The sequence below is a fragment of the Scyliorhinus torazame genome, chromosome 16 (assembly GCF_047496885.1).
Source record: "Scyliorhinus torazame isolate Kashiwa2021f chromosome 16, sScyTor2.1, whole genome shotgun sequence".
NCBI classification, from domain to species: Eukaryota; Metazoa; Chordata; class Chondrichthyes; order Carcharhiniformes; family Scyliorhinidae; genus Scyliorhinus; species Scyliorhinus torazame.
The window spans coordinates 172,544,377-172,562,722 of NC_092722.1; the positions used below are offsets into that span (position 1 = coordinate 172,544,377).

Genomic DNA, 18,346 nt, shown 5'->3' on the forward strand with positions numbered 1-18,346 from the left:
GGTCTGAAACCAAACGCGACGGTATCTGCAAAGTGGGAATAGAGGTGGGGCGGGGGGGGGGGGGGGGGGGTGGAGACAATGACATAAATTGGCAAAAATGTAATTTTGTTCAACAATCGTCAAGTTTGCTTGTTAATAATTATTACGGGTCGCTTCGTGTCAGCAACTACAGGATGTCAGTGTGCAAACAGTGGAATATATAATCGCTCAAAGCGCCTTATCCGTTTGTTTTTCAGCAGCATCAACAGTTTGGCTCTATTTGGAGTGGGGGGGAGGTAACAGGTTTATTAAAATTGAAGGTGAACTTTGATTTCCTAAGTGGAAAATATTGGAATAAAGTGCGAGCTGAAGCGGATTGGCCCGCTGTTGTTAACGGCGCCTTATCAAGCCATTCCCTCCCACGTCAATATCGCCAAGAAGGCTCTGAAATGTGAGGAATCACAGCGTCACTGGGCAGGAGCAATCCCTCGACCTGCCCACTGGCTGCATGGCTCTTTTTCCCACTTGGAGCTATCGGAGATAGGAACGATTCTCCAGCCCGTGCATTTTGCTGAATCGAGGTGAGTGATGGTTGTAGCAGAGCAGGTCCTGCACGCTAACCCTGCCATTCTGGAGATTGTGACATTACATTTACAATCAGCCAAAAACTTAGCAACATTTGAGTTGCAACACGTTATGTGGCAGGATGGTGGAGGGCAGTTTGACTTTGCGTTGCCTTTCTTAACCTTGACTGTCTAGTATGATATTATTAATCTGATGTATGCTTCCCCCTCCCAGGAGTCAGTGTGGCCGGCACCAGTTGATGATGGAGAGGCTCAGAGAGTTTAGTTTTTTGCGCTGGTTAAGGGACGGTCGGCAGTCTCGAAAGCTGATCCTGTTTATAGTGTTTATCGCACTTCTCCTGGACAACATGCTGTTGACGGTGGTGGGTGAGTGAAATAGGTCCAAGTGGGGCTGGGGGAGGGTGCGGGAGGACCCTGAGCTATTTGGCCATCAAATCAAGTCCAAATTCATTCCACATTTTCCATTGTTTTCTAAAAGGGCAGCCACTGAAACTCGGTGTTTTCTTGGAAAATATCTGGATTTTGTTATTGTTTAAAAATGTCCCTTTTAATTGTTTAGCCACGACATAGGCAGGTGGTCTGTACGTACTAGGATCTCACTTTAATGATGTCCGGCCTATCGTAATATTTAAATAACCGGTATTGTTCTGGTATAAAATGTTTCGGGTTGATGTTCTGAAACAAACAGTCTGGGTTGTGTCTGGGGATCAGCGCCAGTCTGCAGTAACACAACCGGCCTCCAGTTGGGGTCAGTACCACTCTCTGCTTCGAACACAACTCTGTAACTTTTAAAGCCACCCCTCCCTCCGACAAACAAAACAATCGCGTGGGTCTGTGCTAGTTTACTAACTGCTTCAGTACATTCAGGGGTGGGAATGAAGCGAGACTTTGTATCGATAGGGTCCACCGGATTATCTGTTCAATTGGCCAGAGGTACCATCACCCCACCATTCAGAGCGATCTGTACACGGTGACCATGTCATTGACAGGGACTCTGCTCCTTGAAGGACCCGGAGACAGTCGAGACCCGATTTCTTTGTGAAGTCCTCACCACAAACTTTTACCTGGGTTCAACACTGATTTGACTCCGGATTGCAGACACTGTCATTTCTCGAATCTATGAAAGAGCTGTTCAATTAATTCCCCATCCCAAACCCATCCAAATTAGTTTTCTTCCAATCCCACGTCTAATTGCCTTTTTAAAGGTTCCTATAGAGTCTGATTCGGCCATCCTTCCTGCTAGTGAGTGCCAGAATTTAACCATCCTCGGGGCTGGTGGCGAGGAGAGAGAGAGAGAGAAAATCCCCTTCACTTTCTTGCTATATTTTTTGTTACCAATTATTTAAAATCTCTGACGTTTGGTTACTAATGAGAGGAAACAGTTTTTCCCTACTTCCTACAACAAAAAAACCCCATTGAACTTTGAAAGCTGTTATTGGGTTTCTCTCTGACCCACCAGGCTGAACAATCCCAGTCTCTGTCAAACTCTCCAACTTTCTCAAGTCCCTCAACGCTGTCCCATTCTGGTGAATTCACTCCCAAGAGCTGAACATCCTCCTAATGTGTGTAAATGTGTTTGCAGATTATAGACATTGTAAAGCCTGCATCTTGTTTCAGAGTGTGGAACCTAGAGGGACTTTATCTTATTTCTGATTATAGACAGCCGGGGTCGTGGTTGGCCGCCTGTTATACACACTGAGAGGTTTATAATTACAGAGTGACTTATACCTAGAAAATGTCCCGTTGATCATGGAGACCAAGCACGGTTTTGTAAAGGGGAGCCAAATACAGACAATCCTGGACAATCTCAGCGGGTCTGACAGCCTCTGTGGAACGATAAGGGAGCTAATGTTTCTAGTCTGGATGACTCTTTATCAAAGCTGCGATGAAGAATCATCCAGAATCAAAACATTAGCTCCCTTCTCTCTTCTCTCCACATATGCTGTCAGACATGCTGAGATTTTCCAGCATTTTCTGTTTTGTTTCCGATTCCAGCAGCCGCAGTAATTTGCTTTTATCTTTGTAAAGGGGAGGTCGTGCCTGGTGAATACGATTGAATTTTTTTTTTGAAGAGGTGACTAAAGTAGGGCAGAGGAGAGTGTGTATGGAACATCCTGAAGACATTTAATAAAGGTCCCTCATAAGAAACTTTAGTTAAGAATGAAGCTCATAGAATTGATGGGAAATGACTGAGCAGTTAGGTGATAATAGGGACCATGGACAGGTATTCCAATTGGCAGGATGTGACTGGTGGTGTCTCGCAAGGATCTGTGTTATGACCTTAATTATTCACTGTATCCATTAATGATTTAAATGTCATGATGAAGAGTCACACGTGCAGGTTTGTCAATGCTACAAAGATAGGGGGCATTGTAATACAGTTTAGATCGTAAGTGTGAGGTTATCCACTTTGGTTGACAAAATGTATTTGAGAAGGTTTAAAGCAATGTAAGCCCACATACGCCACTAAAAAGGTCAAGGATAAATAAGAAAAAGAATCACAAGGCTTGCTGGCCTTTACATCTCAAGGGCTTGAGTCCAATGGGCTAGTAGTTGTGCTAAAATCTACAAGGATTTGGTTAGGTCACAACTGAAGTATTGTATTCAGCTCTGAGCACTGCACCTTTAGGAAACTATATCAGCCTTGGGTGAAATACAGTGAAGATTTGCCCGAATGACACCAGTAATGAAATTACAAGGTGACAATACAATAACTAAGGTTGGAGTCCCGGAAATCTGGGTGACTCAGGGCAGTCTCATCAAAGATTTCAACGGGGAACTGATTGCGAACCTCGCTGTGGAATCTAGGACCAGGGGAACATTGCCAATCTTTCCACGTTCAAGTTACGAAGCAGTTTGACATACCTCGGGTTGTAAAGTTTAGAACTTTTAGCAGAACTGAGGTTCGGTCAGTTGTTAAGTTGAGATGTGAAATTGATACATTACCCAGGGGTATGCGGTAAATGTGGAATTATGAAGTTGGGTCACAAATTAACCTCGATCGCATTCAATAGTGAAAGGGTCTCAGCAAGTTGAATCATCTTCACCTTTCCCCACACGCCAATCATTTAATTCAGATTAGAAACACTGGGGTCTTAACTTGTTCCCAATGACGGAAAGTGTAGTTTTGCCGGAATTTCATTGCTGAAATAACCTGATTAGACACACAGTAAAGAATAGTAAATTAAATAGTAAACTAATAGAATAACAGTAAAGAATTCTATGGATTCCATTCTCTTCCATTAAACCTCTTCAAGTTACAGTAGATATGAAGCAACTCCCAATAAACGGTGTTTTCACCGCTGCTTTATCGAACTGATCGGTGGAAACCATTGGGAAGTCTGTTCCTTCTGGGGCATTTCATTCCTCTTGTTTAATCTTCATCTATTCCGCAGAATTCTTTTGCTCGATCTATTGAAAGGTTTGCAATGCAATGGGTTCGCAATACTGGAAATAGTGGGCTAACCGTGCTCAAGTTTTAAATGCGGAATGAACTCGGTATTGTAACGGCAAGGTGAACACAACAAGCAAAGACAGACAGTGGGAGGGAAATGGATTATTTAGAGGTGTTTGAAATGAGGGTTATTGGATTAAGTTATTCTGGTCTCGCGATCCAACACGAAGGGAGGATAACACAAGGTGTCAGTGTAACTGGAGGAGGCCTGGCTAGTGATGCTGCAATTTAGGGCCCACCCTGTCCTAGGTCATTGGTTAGTCTGGCTCATGTTACACAAACCAAGCAAAACACAGGACAATCCCTCAAAAACAAACAGGATTACTATCATCATTATATCCTTTGCAAAATGCCCTCAGACTTTTTAGAAGCCGCTCATTGAAAGACGCGGATTGTTTGGTGTTATTTTACTCATCAAGAGAATTCACTTGATGCCCGGGTGCAGCCAATGATTAAATATTGCCAGTTGGGCAGCAGAAACAATGACAAATGAGAGGTGCTAACTGAGACACTCCTCCAGTCCAAACAGGAGATGTCAGACTATTGCCAATCAGTGTGAGATATACATGTGCATATTGTCCTCGCACTCTAACCTGCACACCTTCAATTGATAGGCAGAGGAATCAAATTCACACCAATATTGAGCTCCCAACGGAAAAGATGAAAACAATAGCTAATCATACTAACCGAGCAATTAATCGACACCCTAAGACAATAATGATTCAAATACAGAGGTAGACCATTTCATTTCAACAGATCAGAATGGCCTGGGCACGATTCTAAATGCATGGTCCTTATTTCATAGCCCAGGGTGGTTTATAATGCTAGCATTCACCATAAAAGATGTGAGTTTGAAGCTGTTGTCGAGGTTCCCTAGCATCAGTGTCAGGGATTGAACTCTAAATCTCATTTACCGGTGGTAGAGATTAGGGAAATAATGACTGGGTGTGGATTGGCAAAACCCAAGCTGCATAAATACAATCACTGAAGTATCAGAATAACATCTTTACCATGTGCCTTGAATGTTGACCAGAATGAGCTGCTGGATTTCAGACCAGTGAGTTTGAAAGTGTAACTTCTGTATGTGTTTGCAGTGCCCATCATCCCCAGTTACCTGTATGCTCTTCACCATCAATCACTGGAGGAAGCCGCAACCCAGACCCCTGCAGTAGTTTCCGCCACTCGATTTCAGAAAATCTTTTCCTATTATGACAACTCGACAATGACAACGGAGCCGGAAGGCGAGGGAGGAGATGAAGGGCAGGTGCTCAGAACGACCCAGCCCTCCGTGAGCAACACGACTGTGGCAGTCGATTCCAACGGGAGCTGTTTTAATAAGGACCAGGACTTGCTGAATGAGAATGTCCAAGTTGGATTGTTGTTTGCCTCAAAGGCCACCGTGCAGCTTGTGACAAACCCCTTCATAGGCCCCCTGACAAACAGGTGAGTGATTGGGTCTTACAATACAACTTGCACTCCCTGTGGAATCTTCTGGAATAAACGATTGTCCCTCCGAATGAACAAACCAAATTATCTCAATGGACAAAGAGCCAAACAAACCTGAATTTTTTTTAAAAAGTGCTGGAAACACCCATATAATAATCTTTATTAGTGTCACAAGCAGGCTCACATTAACACTGCAATGAAGTTACTGTGAAAATCCCCTAGTCGCCACATTCCGGCGCCTGTTCGGGAACACGGAGGGAGAATTCAGAATGTCCAAATTACCTAACAAACACGCCTTTCGGGACCTGTGGGAGGAAACTGGAGCACCCGGAGGAAACCCACGCAGACACGGGGAGAACGTGCAGACTCTGCACAGACAGTGACCCAATCTGGGAATCGAACCTGGCACTGTGAAGCAACAGTGCTAACTGCTGTGCTACCATGCCACCGCATGAGAAGAGAAATAAATGTTGGCCCAGCCAATGTTCCAAAAATGATTGTTAAAAAGTCATTTTCTCAGGTTTAAACCCCTGTCAGAAGTAGTGGAACAGTTTGGTCTCTCCATGGATGCTCACTGAGCTGCTGAGAGTTTCCAGTTTCTGGTCTAAACCATCCAAACATGCTGTATTTACTTTCCCCAGTCTTTACCCTCACCATAGGCACCTTACACTAATGCTGGCGGGCATTTCTGTTGCCTTCAGAGGTACAGTGTATTTCCTACTTGCCCTATGAGATATATAAATAATATTGTCACTTCAACTTGCAAAGTGTTGATCAAGTGAAAGTGTTCTTTCTAGAAACCTTGCTGCTTGCAAAAGTGCCTATAAATGATCTAGAACTCACGTGAAGTGTACATGAATCATAGAATCCCTACAGTACATCGAGTCTGCACCAAACCTCTGAAAGAGTACTCCACCCAAGCCCAGTCCCCCGCCCTATCCCAATGACCCCTTACCCTAACCTGTACATCTTACTTTTTAGATACTAAGGGGCAATTTAGCATGACCAATCCACCTAACCTGCACATCTTTGGACTGTGGGAGAAAACCGGAGCGCCCGGAGGAAATCTGCGCAGACATGGGGAGAATGTACATGTTAGAGGTGAAAATATTCACACAAAGGCCTGAGTCGAAGTAAAATAAAGCAGTTTATGTCAGAATTCTGGGAGAAAAGGCCTGAGACTCCTCAGCATATTGACAGCACCCTTTTCTCACTTGAGCTAAGGCTCACACGGGTTAACATACAGATTCAAGGGGCGGAATTAGATGTATTCTTATTTGCATACAATCAATCAACTATCACACTTCATTACATACAGTCAATCAATTTTCTTAGCATCCCAGTTATCACATATATGGTTAAAGTGGGTGTTGTCTTACCCGCCCCTAACTTACACAGAAGTCATTCAAAACTAACACAAGGATATGTCCTGTCTGCAACTGAGGACCTTGACCTTACTAATGATACATTGCATTCCTTGTTCTGTGAAGTTGTGATCAGTGGCTGTTAAAATACTCCCTATACATACCCACGCCTGGTTCTCATGAGGTAGTTTACACAGTTTGTAACTTATTGTACAGGAATGTGGCTAGTTCAGCCATTTTGTGTCTTTAGTATTGCTTTAATAGCTAACAGCCATTTTGTGTCCTTTCTGATATTAACAAGCATTGTGTATACACTATCAATTTCTACAAATTGCTTCTTCTAAACAGGCATCCAAGCCAATGAGTACCTTTTGTCTCATCAGAACTATTTAAGCGTAATATAGGAGCACAAATGTAGTTACAGGGCCACCTATAATTTATATCATAGTCCAGTATCAGAAAATGCCCTCCAACAGTGCAAACTCCACACAGGCAATTACGCAAGTCGGAATTGTACCCGGGTCCCTGGCACTGTGTGACGGCAGTGCTAACCACTGTGCCACTCTTAAAAATGATGGAATGAAGAGTAGATGGAGAAAAGGATAGATGGATACACTAATTGGATGAGATGAAATGAATAGTGGGTAGATGTTCCTGAGCAGCAGAAACAACAGCCTGGGCTAGTTGAACCAAATAGCCAATTTCCACATTGTAAATTCTATGTAATGTGGCCTCTGACAAATTTGTGAAATGCACAATTGATAGTATATTACAGGTTAAGGTCCCGCCATCAGTGTACTTTATCTCTATGATCTTGTCCTTCTACATTCAATCTACATATCATTTACCTTTCTTGGCAACCTCCAGAAAAGTCTGACATTGGGGACCTAGGTTAGAGAGACTGCTACACACTTCTACCTTACAGAGCGACTCATTTGGATAAAGGAGTTTCGAAACAAGACAGCGACGGCACGGTCACACAGTGGTTAGCATCGCTGCCTCACAGCGCCTGGGTTCAATTCTAACATTGCGTAACTGGTCTCTGTGGAGTTTGTACATTCTCCCCGTGTCTGCGTGGGTTTCCTCCGGGTGCTCTGGTTTCCTCCCACAGTCCAAAGAAGTGCAGGTTAAGTGGATTGGCCATGATAAACTGCCTCTTAATGTGCAAAACAAAACAATTAGGTGGGGTTACGGGAATAGGGCGGGGGTATGGGCTTGGGTGGGGTGCTCCTTCGGAGGGTTGCTGCAGACTTGATGGGCCGAATGACCTCCTTCTGCACTGTAGGGATTCCATACATCCTTTAAAGCCAGGACTTGAACATTGAGAGGGTGCAACAATGGGGTAGATTTTTGCCTATCAGATGAATAGAGGGTGTGATCTATTGGCCATATTCTGTTGTTTTTTTAAATTTAGAGTACCTAATAATTTTTTTCCAATTAAGGGGCAATTTAGCGTGGCCAATCCACCTACCCTGCACATCTTTGGGTTGTGGGGGTTAAACCCACACAGACACGGGGAGAGTGTGCAAACTCCACCTGGACAGTGACCCGGGGCCGGGATCGAACCCGGGTCCTCAGCACAGTGAGGCAGCAGTGCTAACCATTGCGCCACATATTCTGTTTTCTGAACTCTGTCCAGGTGGTGCCCATGCAGCAAAGATAAAGGGCTGGATTCTCCGTTTCTGAGAGTGCCAACGCCAAAGGAGGATCCGTGGTGTTTCACGACGGGAAGATCGACTCGGAACCCTCGCCGATTCCGGTACCGGTGAGGGGCTAGCACCGGTGCCACGTGAAACACCCGCGGAACACGCGGAAAATGGTCGGAAAATCACCGGTTCCGGGCTGCACATGCGTAGGGCTGACAGTCTGCAGCCGCGCATGGTGACAGCCCCACACACGTGCACCATTCGCGCCGGAAAATATGGTGCCGGCCAGGCTGAACCACATACCTCCCACCCCGACCCCACAGCCCACCTGCTGGCCACCCCCCACCACTCCCTCCAGCCCTAACAAAATCTCCCCGGCCAGCGGCATGGACCTCGGCTGAGTGTGGCGGCGTTGGACACTGTTCGCCGCCGACACGACAGTCTCCATATACCACTGGGACCTCACGTGGCCCGTGCCAGAGGGAACTCGGCCATCGGAGGCAGAGCATCGTGGGTGGGCCAGCTGATGCCCCTCCAACGGGATTGCGACTGCGCGCGGTGCGCGGCCGAATGACGCTAATTTGGAGGGGGAGGAGCATTGCGGCCTGCTCCAATTTCCGCTTCGGGATCCATTCCCCGCCCCATCGCTGTTCTCGATTTCGCTGTCGGGCTACAGAGAATTCCGCCCTATATGTACCTGTAGGTGCCAGGGCTTGTGTAGCCAATGCATGCAAGGTGACAGCAGAGTGCACATGTGCCCATACAGATATCTCACTGCACAACAGATCAAGTTTGTAGCATAGATTTGAAAAAGTTATCTTAGTAGCCATTGCAAAATTAAGCTTATTCTAATCTTAAGTAACCAACTGTGCCTATTTTATTCCACTAACGTACCAACACCCCAGTCAAAATACCAAATGGCAGAGTTTATCATGCAAATCATAAAGCTCAGCTATTCCAAAACAGAATCAAGTATGTGTAGTATGTATGTATATCAAATTGCTGATTGTATAATAGATATATTTTACATCACTGTACAGATAACCATAACAGATGGTTATTTGTGTACTGCTTGTATGTTTTTTTGAGCTTCTGTTTAGAAAGAACCATCTTCTAGTCGTTGTAAATTATTCCAGACATTAGTTAAGTATTTATTCACTACATTAAACGGATGCTTTCTTTTGTTTCCAGGATAGGATATCAAATTCCAATGTTTGCAGGGTTTATCATCGTGTTTATATCAACAGTTAGTAAGTATTTAAAGTTTATTTTTTAGTTTGTCCAGAACACTTAAGATTTTAATTCTTACTGAGTTTGCAAGCAATAAGACCTTTTAACATAATCACAGAGACATATCTCTAATAAAGTAAATGTCCCATTTGTTTGCACTTGACAATGATATTCAATTTGGATGACAAAAAAGATCAAAATCTTATCTGCCCTTTGCTGTGGCAATGTTGAATTGACCATGAAGCTGTGGGTCAGTAATTTGTTGTGTTAACTGTAGTTGGGAGCAGGGAAGTCAGTAAGGAACCCTGGAGTTTGGGATTCCCCCAAAATTGTGGAATTTTAACATCACAGCTTCTGTGTGACACTACCCGTCAGTTCCCCACTAGGAAATCAGTCTGATTTACCAGCTACGTTTGTTCCAGTTGTACAGGGATGGGTTGGTTAACCTCAGTGAGGTTGGTCAGGGGAGTGGGCCAATCAAGGGTGGGGAGAAAGTTAAGGGTGAGTCGATCCAAAGGAGGGGTTCAATACGGGTGGGAGATGGGGTTAATTCCAAGGTCCTGGTGGGGTGATGTTGGAAGTCTTCATGTGGGGTGGGGAGGGTGGGCGGGGGGAGAGGATAGAGGGGGTTAGGAATTAGAGGCTTGGAGCGGGATGGGGGGGGGGGGGGGGGCTGCGTGGGGACTCCGAGTCCTCAGGCAGGCACGCTGGACCCAGTAGTTGTAAAGACACTCGCCTCCCGGATGTGGCAGATGTCATCTGGGGGGCAAAAAGCTGTCAGGGCTTTGGGGACTTAGGAAGTCCACCATCCACAGTTCAATTAAAAAAGCTGAATAGCAATGAGGCTTGTAACCTTGTTATAATATTTAAAATGGTAGGTTGGTCACTCACACACCGTCTTGCCTCTGTTAAAGCTGGAAGTGGCTAGTTTGGGGTTAGGTTTGGGACAGGATTCTGATTTTAACATTTTTTTTAAGCTTCTCACATGTCCCAAATTTACTTTAACCCTTGAATTAATTGTGCTTACATAGCCCTTGTGCATCTTTTTACCCCTACAGTGTTTGCTTTCTCGAAGAGTTACGTACTATTATTCTTAGCCAGGTCTCTGCAGGGTATTGGGTCCTCATGCTCCTCTGTGGCAGGTAAGGGGCAATTGTCAAAGTGTCATGAAAATAACATAGTAACTAAGCATCTCTATTAGAATAATCTCCCGTGTAACCATCATACTCTTTTGTCAGAAATGTTGGCCTAACTACATTACAGTGCATACTTACACATACATAACACACACAAACTCCATAATTACTGTTACGTTTTCCAGTTGCTTCAAAATGAAGGTAATTTTCCGTGAAAATAAAATACGCATTTAATATTTTGCAGGACCACAATGTTTAGATTTTTCTTTTGAAATTGCATTTTGCATTATTTAAGAATTTTGCAACATTTGGCCATTGTGAAATCAGTATGATACATCCTATATTTGCATAATGAAGCTGGACACACATTTTACTTCATTGAGAAGTCATGTTGTAACCGCACATCCAATAACACTAATATTTAGCATCATACAATATTTACACAGGCAAGAACAAAGAAAATTACAGCACAGGAACAGGCCCTTCGGCCCTCCCAGCCTGCGCCGATCCAGATCCTTTATCTAAACCTGTTGCCTATTTTCCAAGGATCTACTTCCCTCCGTTCATATATCTGTCTAGATGCATCTTGAATGATGCTATTGTGCCCGCCTCTACCACCTCCGCTGGCAAAGTGTTCCAGGCACCCACCACCCTCTGCGCAAAAAACTTTCCACGCACATCTCCCTTAAACTTTCCCCCTCTCACCTTGAAATCGTGATCCCTTGTAATTGACACCCCCACTCTTGGAAAAAGCTTGTTGCTATCCAAATGTCTAACAAGTGTCTTTTCTCATACAGGTATGGGGATGCTGGCCAGTGTTTACCCTAATGATGAAGAGAGAGGCAATGCAATGGGTATTGCATTAGGAGGTCTCGCAATGGGGGTTTTGGGTCAGTATCCATATAACTGCATAATGTTTGTTTCCTTCAAGAGGAATGCAATTCATCGCCAATTGCACCTTGTAGTTTTCTGAATTCTTCCTGAAAGATAATAGCAAATTCTAGAAGTTCCTAAGTGCACACAGAAGCCAACAGCTATTCCAAAAGAGCACTGCAGGATTGTACTTTCACAATTGTCTATTGAAAGGTGAACAGAATATTACTGAGAATTATGACTGAATGCAAGATGTGATTCAGAATCTCCAGGACTTGAATTCGACTGTTTGGGATTTATTTAGAGTTCCCACATTAAATTCCAATTCAAACTTTCAAACTCCGATCAGAGAGTGCTGGAAGTTATTTGGTCGAGTTAGCTGATCCAATCACAACTAATTCAACTGTTCCCTTCTCAATGCATTGGTGTGTACATTTAGAAATTTCAAGAAGTTCTCATTATATTGTTGGAAAGACATTTAGACAACAATGGTTCACATGATGCTGTATAAAATGCAGTTAAAAAAGTCAAAGATTTTCATTTCCATTGACTCAGTACCATTCCAAGTGATAGGAACTCTCTGTCTGAAGTCCTTTGAAATTTTTCTTGTGCAGTTCTTCTGAAATCCTCTGATGTGGAGATGCCGGCGTTGGACTGGGGTGAGCACAGTAAGAAGTCTTACAACACCAGGTTAAAGTCCAACAGGTTTGTTTCAAACACTAGCTTTTGGCGCACTGCTCCTTCCTCCATTCACCTGAGGAAGGAGCAGTGTTCCGAAAGCTAGTGTTTGAAACAAACCTGCTGGACTTTAACCTGGTGTTGAAAGACTTCTTACTCTGAAATCCTAGTTTACCCATTTATCTTACATATGCTGCTTAATAGCTCCACACTTTTAGGAGGTCTCTTTTTAATTGACCTCACTCAAGGTCTAATTTCTAAGAACACGGAGATTGTTAAACCTCATGGGGAATATTAATCAAAAGTTACCAAATAACTCATCAAGGAAGGAAATATGGGCGCCAGATTTGGCAAATTTGTCCCTCGACAATGGTCCAAATTACATCCACATTTTCAGAAACAGCAACTTACATTTTACGATTAAAAGCTTGGTTAAAGTAGTAGATATTAACGAGGGTCCTAAAGGAGGAGGGGTTGTGGTGTATTTCAGAAGGGAATCCCAGAGCTTAAGGATTTATACGGCTGCAAACTGTGGGTTGAAGTGAGTGGGGAATGTAGAGAAGGTCAGAGTTGAAGGAATACAGAGGCCACAGATGGTTGTTGGGTTAGAGGATTTACAGAGACTGGGAGAGGGGAGGCCAGTGAAGGATTTGATGAGAATTTAAAATCATATAAATTATTATTGCTGACAGAATTTCCACTGTAGAAGTACAATTTTGACATTCCTTTTTAAAAAATAATTTGCTTTGAATAACCAACATTATGCCCGACATCAAAAATGTACGATAAAAAAAAATCATACATTTCATTTGTTACTTTTGTTGGATTTTGTTTTTGGTATGGGCAGGAATCATTTGCAGTTTAACTGTGTGCAGATCTGAAACCTGCTTGTATATCTGGAGAAACAACCATGTTTTCTGTTGGTTTTGCAATGGGAATATATCAAATTTCCAGAAGGTTTCCATGGTGGGATAGCAACGTATCTCTGGACCTTTGTCTTCTACTTTTAAGTCTGCTTTTAACCTCTGAAACATATTGGGCGGGATTCTCTGATCCTGAGGCTAAGTGTTGACGCCGTTGAAAAATGCCGTCGTGTTTCACGACGGCGTCAACATACCCTCAGGAGCAGCAATTCTGACCTGTGCAGGGGGTCAGCACGGCACTGGAGCGCCCACGCTGGCGTCAGATGGGTGCCACGGGTCTGCGCATGGGCAGTGGGGCCGGCGCAGAACAAAAGTGGCCCCCAGCCTGAGAGGCCGGCCCGCCAATCGGTAGGCTCCGATCGCAGGCTAGGCCACAGCGGAGGCCCCCCTGGGGTCGCCCCCCCCCCCACCCCCTGCCCCCCGCTGCGGTGCCGCCGGCTAATGGACGGTGCCGGGGGACTCGGATTTTTGCCCGGCCGCTCGGCCCATCCCGGGCGGAGAATCGCCGGAAGTGCCGCGTACAGTGGCCCCCCCGACCGGGGCCGCGCCGACCGTGCCAGTGCCAATTCGCCTGAGAGCAGAGAATTGGAGTCGGGGTGGTGTCGCGCGATTCACGCCCGGCCCGGCCTGGGCTGAGAGAATTCCGCCCATTGTTATTGTCCAGCGGCGGGTGTCTCAACACTGAAATCCAGAAAGGGTCAAGGATTGAAACATGCTTCTGAAACCCAATAATGATGAGGCAATGAATATTCACTGCTTATCAACTATCCAACATGTCCAATCTCTGAGGGACTAGTGGAAATAGTTGAGAAGAGGGAAACCAACTAATTGTCTTGTATTGGGGATATTTAGTACCTTTGAGGTCTAGTGTTTCCTTTTGGTTACATCCACATCACCTAAAGCTGACTTATAATGGTGGAGACAAAATATTTATATATCCCAGCTATCCAGCAACACACAATTCAGTCTTTTGTGCAGTGAATAGCATTCACAGTTCTGGAAAGGTCCTGCTGGTGATGATGACAGTGATGCAAAAATGTCTCCGTATTCTGATGATTCATCAGTGAACGTATCCATTATCTGCTGCTCTAGTAGATGGCTTTTCTTCTCAATTCTCTAAAGGTTATCTTGAATATTGCTGAAAAAAAGATGCATGTTCCCAAAGCTTTTCATCTTGCACTCAGCCACACAAGATCAACTAACGGTAAAAGGAATGACAATTTGTAATGCCTGAGAAGAGAGTGCTGATCGGTTGGCAAAGTGGACTCTGATTAGTCATGGAGGATTCAGCAGAGTGCAGTTAACTGTTAACCACCAGCTTTTGTTTCAAATTCAAACCAGTCAACAGTTAACTCCTCTCTGCTGCATTTGCCATGGCAAGATTAGTGCAAAAGGAGGCAGGGGTGTAGTAGTATTGTGACTGCATAGTGACCCAGGGTAATGCTCTGGGAACCTGGGTTTGAATCCCACTCTGGCATATGGTGAAATTTAAATTCAGTAAAACTATTTGAAATTCTAACGATGACCATGACACCACTGTTGATTGTCATAAAAACCCACCTGGTTCACTAATGTCCTTTAGGGCAGAAAATCTGCCATCTTTACCTGGTCTGGCCTACATGTGACTCCAGATCCACAGTAATGTGGTTGCCACTCAGTTCAAGGTCAATTAGGGATGGTCAGTAAATGCTGGCCCAAGCAGTGATGCCCACATCCTCCGGATGAATAAAAAACTCTCTTCTCAGGCTGCATAAACTATTCCCTTTATTGGTTTATCTTTTGTAGCTGCCCTGATCAGTGCAAGACGGAAAGCTTCAACAGCACTTTCTTTTTTAGCAATACCGAAGATTACCTGTTTCAAATATGTTCATCTCTGGCAAGCTGATAACAGCTTAGCAGTCTCTCCATGTGTATTGTATTTATATGCTGGATTATACACAACTTTCTATAAAATCCAGACTTTCCCAAAATTAAAATGCTGCTCCTAACACGGGAAGGTTCTTCTAACATGTGCCCAACATTCCTGGAGGGAGAGCACATGGTTTTGCACTGAATGGATCTCACACAAACTGAAAGATAAAAGTTATTGAACTGTGTGCTCACGATGCTGTTGTTTATGGGTTGAAGATTTAGTTTTCTCATGAACCTTGTGGCCTTAAAATGCAGATTCCCAGCTATTGACTAGACCTACCTAGTTTGTTCTTCAAACCCATTAAGGTTTCTTTTTACACCACCCATGCTGGTAATCTAATTGTGCACAAAAAATTGAATTAAGTAAAAGGTTGATTGGATACCACTAGAGCTACACATTACCAACCGTTCACCCATTAATAATGCTGTTGGCGGGATTTGTTCGTTGAAAGATTAAATATCTTAATTAAAGAGATATTTGTTTAAATGTGCTTGAAAGCCCACAACAGAGATCATAATATCTTTAGGAAAAGACAATAATCTCTCAGCCATCAACTCAATAGACTGGAGGAAAACAATGTTATCTCATACATATGGAGAAGATTATAGGTTATGTTTAGAGCAAATAATACTTTAAGCAATTCTTAATTATATATTTCAATTGCACTAATACTTGATAAATTTTGCATTCGATTCTGTTAGTAAATAAAACACAAGTCAGAAAACTGAAGAAGCCTAATTAGAAACAAACAGTTTTGTTGAGAAATCTGGGTACTCATCGAGGTAAGGGCTATCTGAGAAATCAATGTTACATGTTGGTATCTCAACTTCTTCATCAAGCACTCCCAGCTCAGATGTAGCACAGTTGGATGTCAAGTAAACTTCTGAATGAGACTTCCAAACTAGAGCCAAATCTGGGAAATCAACTGCTTGTTCATGAATACTCAAAAAAACTTGTTTTACCTGATGGTACAAATCTGCTTCTCAACAGTCTGGGCTGAATTAAAACATTCGGGGCTGAATTCTCCACTTCATGGTGGCGGCAGCTAGAATTGCAACTGGCAGAGAATAGCGGCTAATGGCAAAATCGTGACTTGCGCCGATTTCGACGCCATGCTCTAGTCCCCCGCTGGCAGCGTTTGTGAAGTTCGTGCCCCGCGCACGATTTGTGATTTGCATGGATTTAAATCTCATTAGCGGGTTGGACAGAAGTATGCTCTGCCCCTCCACGATGCTCCACCCCTCTCAAGCGAGAGTCGCAAGGGCACAAATTGGTGCAAGTATTTACAAGAGGGGCCTGGCCTCCATGGCTGTTGAGGCAGATTGAGTGGGTAAAAATACTCTCAAAACGAGTCGGGTTTGCTGGGGGCTTAACTGCCTGAGCCGGGGGAGACAGTACGGGGAATGGCTCGGTGCCAAGTCTGTACACCCGGGGTGTCTCCCTTGGGATTGGGGTGGCCTGGTTCAGACTGCCATTGCTGCAGTATGTGTTAAAAATGCACCCCTCTGGTGCTACTTACAAGCTCCTAGATGTTTACACTGCTGATTGTCACTGTGTCCTTTAAATGCTCAGAGAGCCTCTGGTCATGTGGGAACCAACTCAGCCAGCCCCTCTGCAAACCCACAAAGCCCAGCAGTATCATCAAGGGGTTAGGCATGGCCATGCACGGTTGTTGACACTCATCAATGCACTCCTCCGAACCACTGCCCCATTGCAGGAGGAAGCAGAGGATTAGCAGTGCTCACCCGAAACAAAGGACATCCTGCACCGTGGCCTTTGGAACCCTCCCTGGTAGTCTGCCCCTCTCAGAGCAGAAGTCTCACCAGTGACACCCACGTCTCAGGATCACGAGCTGCCTGGTGAGGCTGACAGCACTGACTGCCTCAGCCACCTCCTCCGAGTCGCTGTTCAAGAGGGTGGGTTTGAGTCTGTGGCCCACCCTAGGAAGAGCGTGTCTCTCCTCTCCTCGAGCCCCTGATGTGACCCCCAAACCCCCCACAATTTCACAGGGCAACCCCCCCCCCACCTACCCGATCACCGCTGGTAAACAATGCCAGCTTGGCACCTTAGCAGTTCAACGGTTTGAATGCTGGGGTCACGGCAGAAGCTGTGTCATCACATTCGCTTGAAATTTGTATTTTAAAAATATTCTTGCATGGGATGTGGCCATCACTAGCAATTTCAATATTTGTTTCCCATCCCTAATTGCCTTTGAACTGAGTGGCTTGCTGGACCATTTCAGAGGGCAGCTAAGAGCCAACCACATTATTGTGGGTCTAGAGTCACATGTAGGCCAGACCAGGTAAGGATGGCAGATTTCCTTCCCTTAAGGCCATTGGTGAACGAGATGCGATTTTGCTACAATCGATGATAATTTTGTGATCACAGTTGCTGAGACTAGCTTTCAATTCCAGATTTTATTAACCAAATTTAAATAATGCCATGGTGGGGTTTGAACACGTTTCCCCAGCGCGATAGCCTGGCCCTCTGGATTATTTGTCCAGTCACACTGCCACCACCTCTCCCAAATCCATATGGGAGGGCCTGCATATTGTGCCCCGATGGGTCTACTCGCTGGAAAATTGTAGGAAGTCAGGGACATAGTGGAGCAGGCCATCAAACTTTCCACTTGTGCCTGATCCATACCCCAAGTTCAGTCAGTAGGAGGTGAAAAATAAAATGTCAATGCTCGTGCACAAATAATGGCCAAGGTACGAGTGTGTGATAAATAGTCATTGAACTGTACTGGTCCCAATTTTAACTCTGCCGGGTTTCTGGCAGATTTCATAGAATTTACAGTGCAGAAGGAGGCCATTCGGCCCATCGAGTCTGCACCGGCTCTTGGAAAGAGCGCTCTACCCAAGCCCACACTTCCACCCTATCCCCATAACCCAGTAACCCTACCCAACACTGAGGGCAATTTTAGACACTAAGGGCAATTTAGCATGGTCAATCCACCTAACCTGCATATCTTTGGACTGTGGGAGGAAACCGGAGCGCCCGGAGGAAACCCACGCGCACACGGGGAGGATGTGCAGGCTCCGCACAGACAGTGACCCAAGCCGGGAATCGAACCTGGGACCCTGGAGCTGTGAAGCAATTGTGCTAACCACTGTGCTAC

At 44.7% G+C, this 18,346-nt stretch overlaps 1 protein-coding gene across 1 annotated transcript in view; it reads left to right on the plus strand.

Moving 5' to 3' along the window:
* Positions 1–324: 324 nt before the first annotated feature.
* The window catches only part of slc18a2 (solute carrier family 18 member 2), a 52,885-nt gene continuing 34,863 nt past the window's right edge, over positions 325–18,346 (plus strand). The window contains exons 1-6 of the mRNA XM_072479484.1: positions 325–560; positions 778–929; positions 5,112–5,460; positions 9,665–9,723; positions 10,762–10,845; positions 11,637–11,729. Coding sequence (XP_072335585.1) covers positions 803–929; positions 5,112–5,460; positions 9,665–9,723; positions 10,762–10,845; positions 11,637–11,729 — 712 coding nt within the window. The 5' untranslated portion in view covers positions 325–560; positions 778–802. The remainder of the gene's footprint in view (positions 561–777; positions 930–5,111; positions 5,461–9,664; positions 9,724–10,761; positions 10,846–11,636; positions 11,730–18,346) is intronic.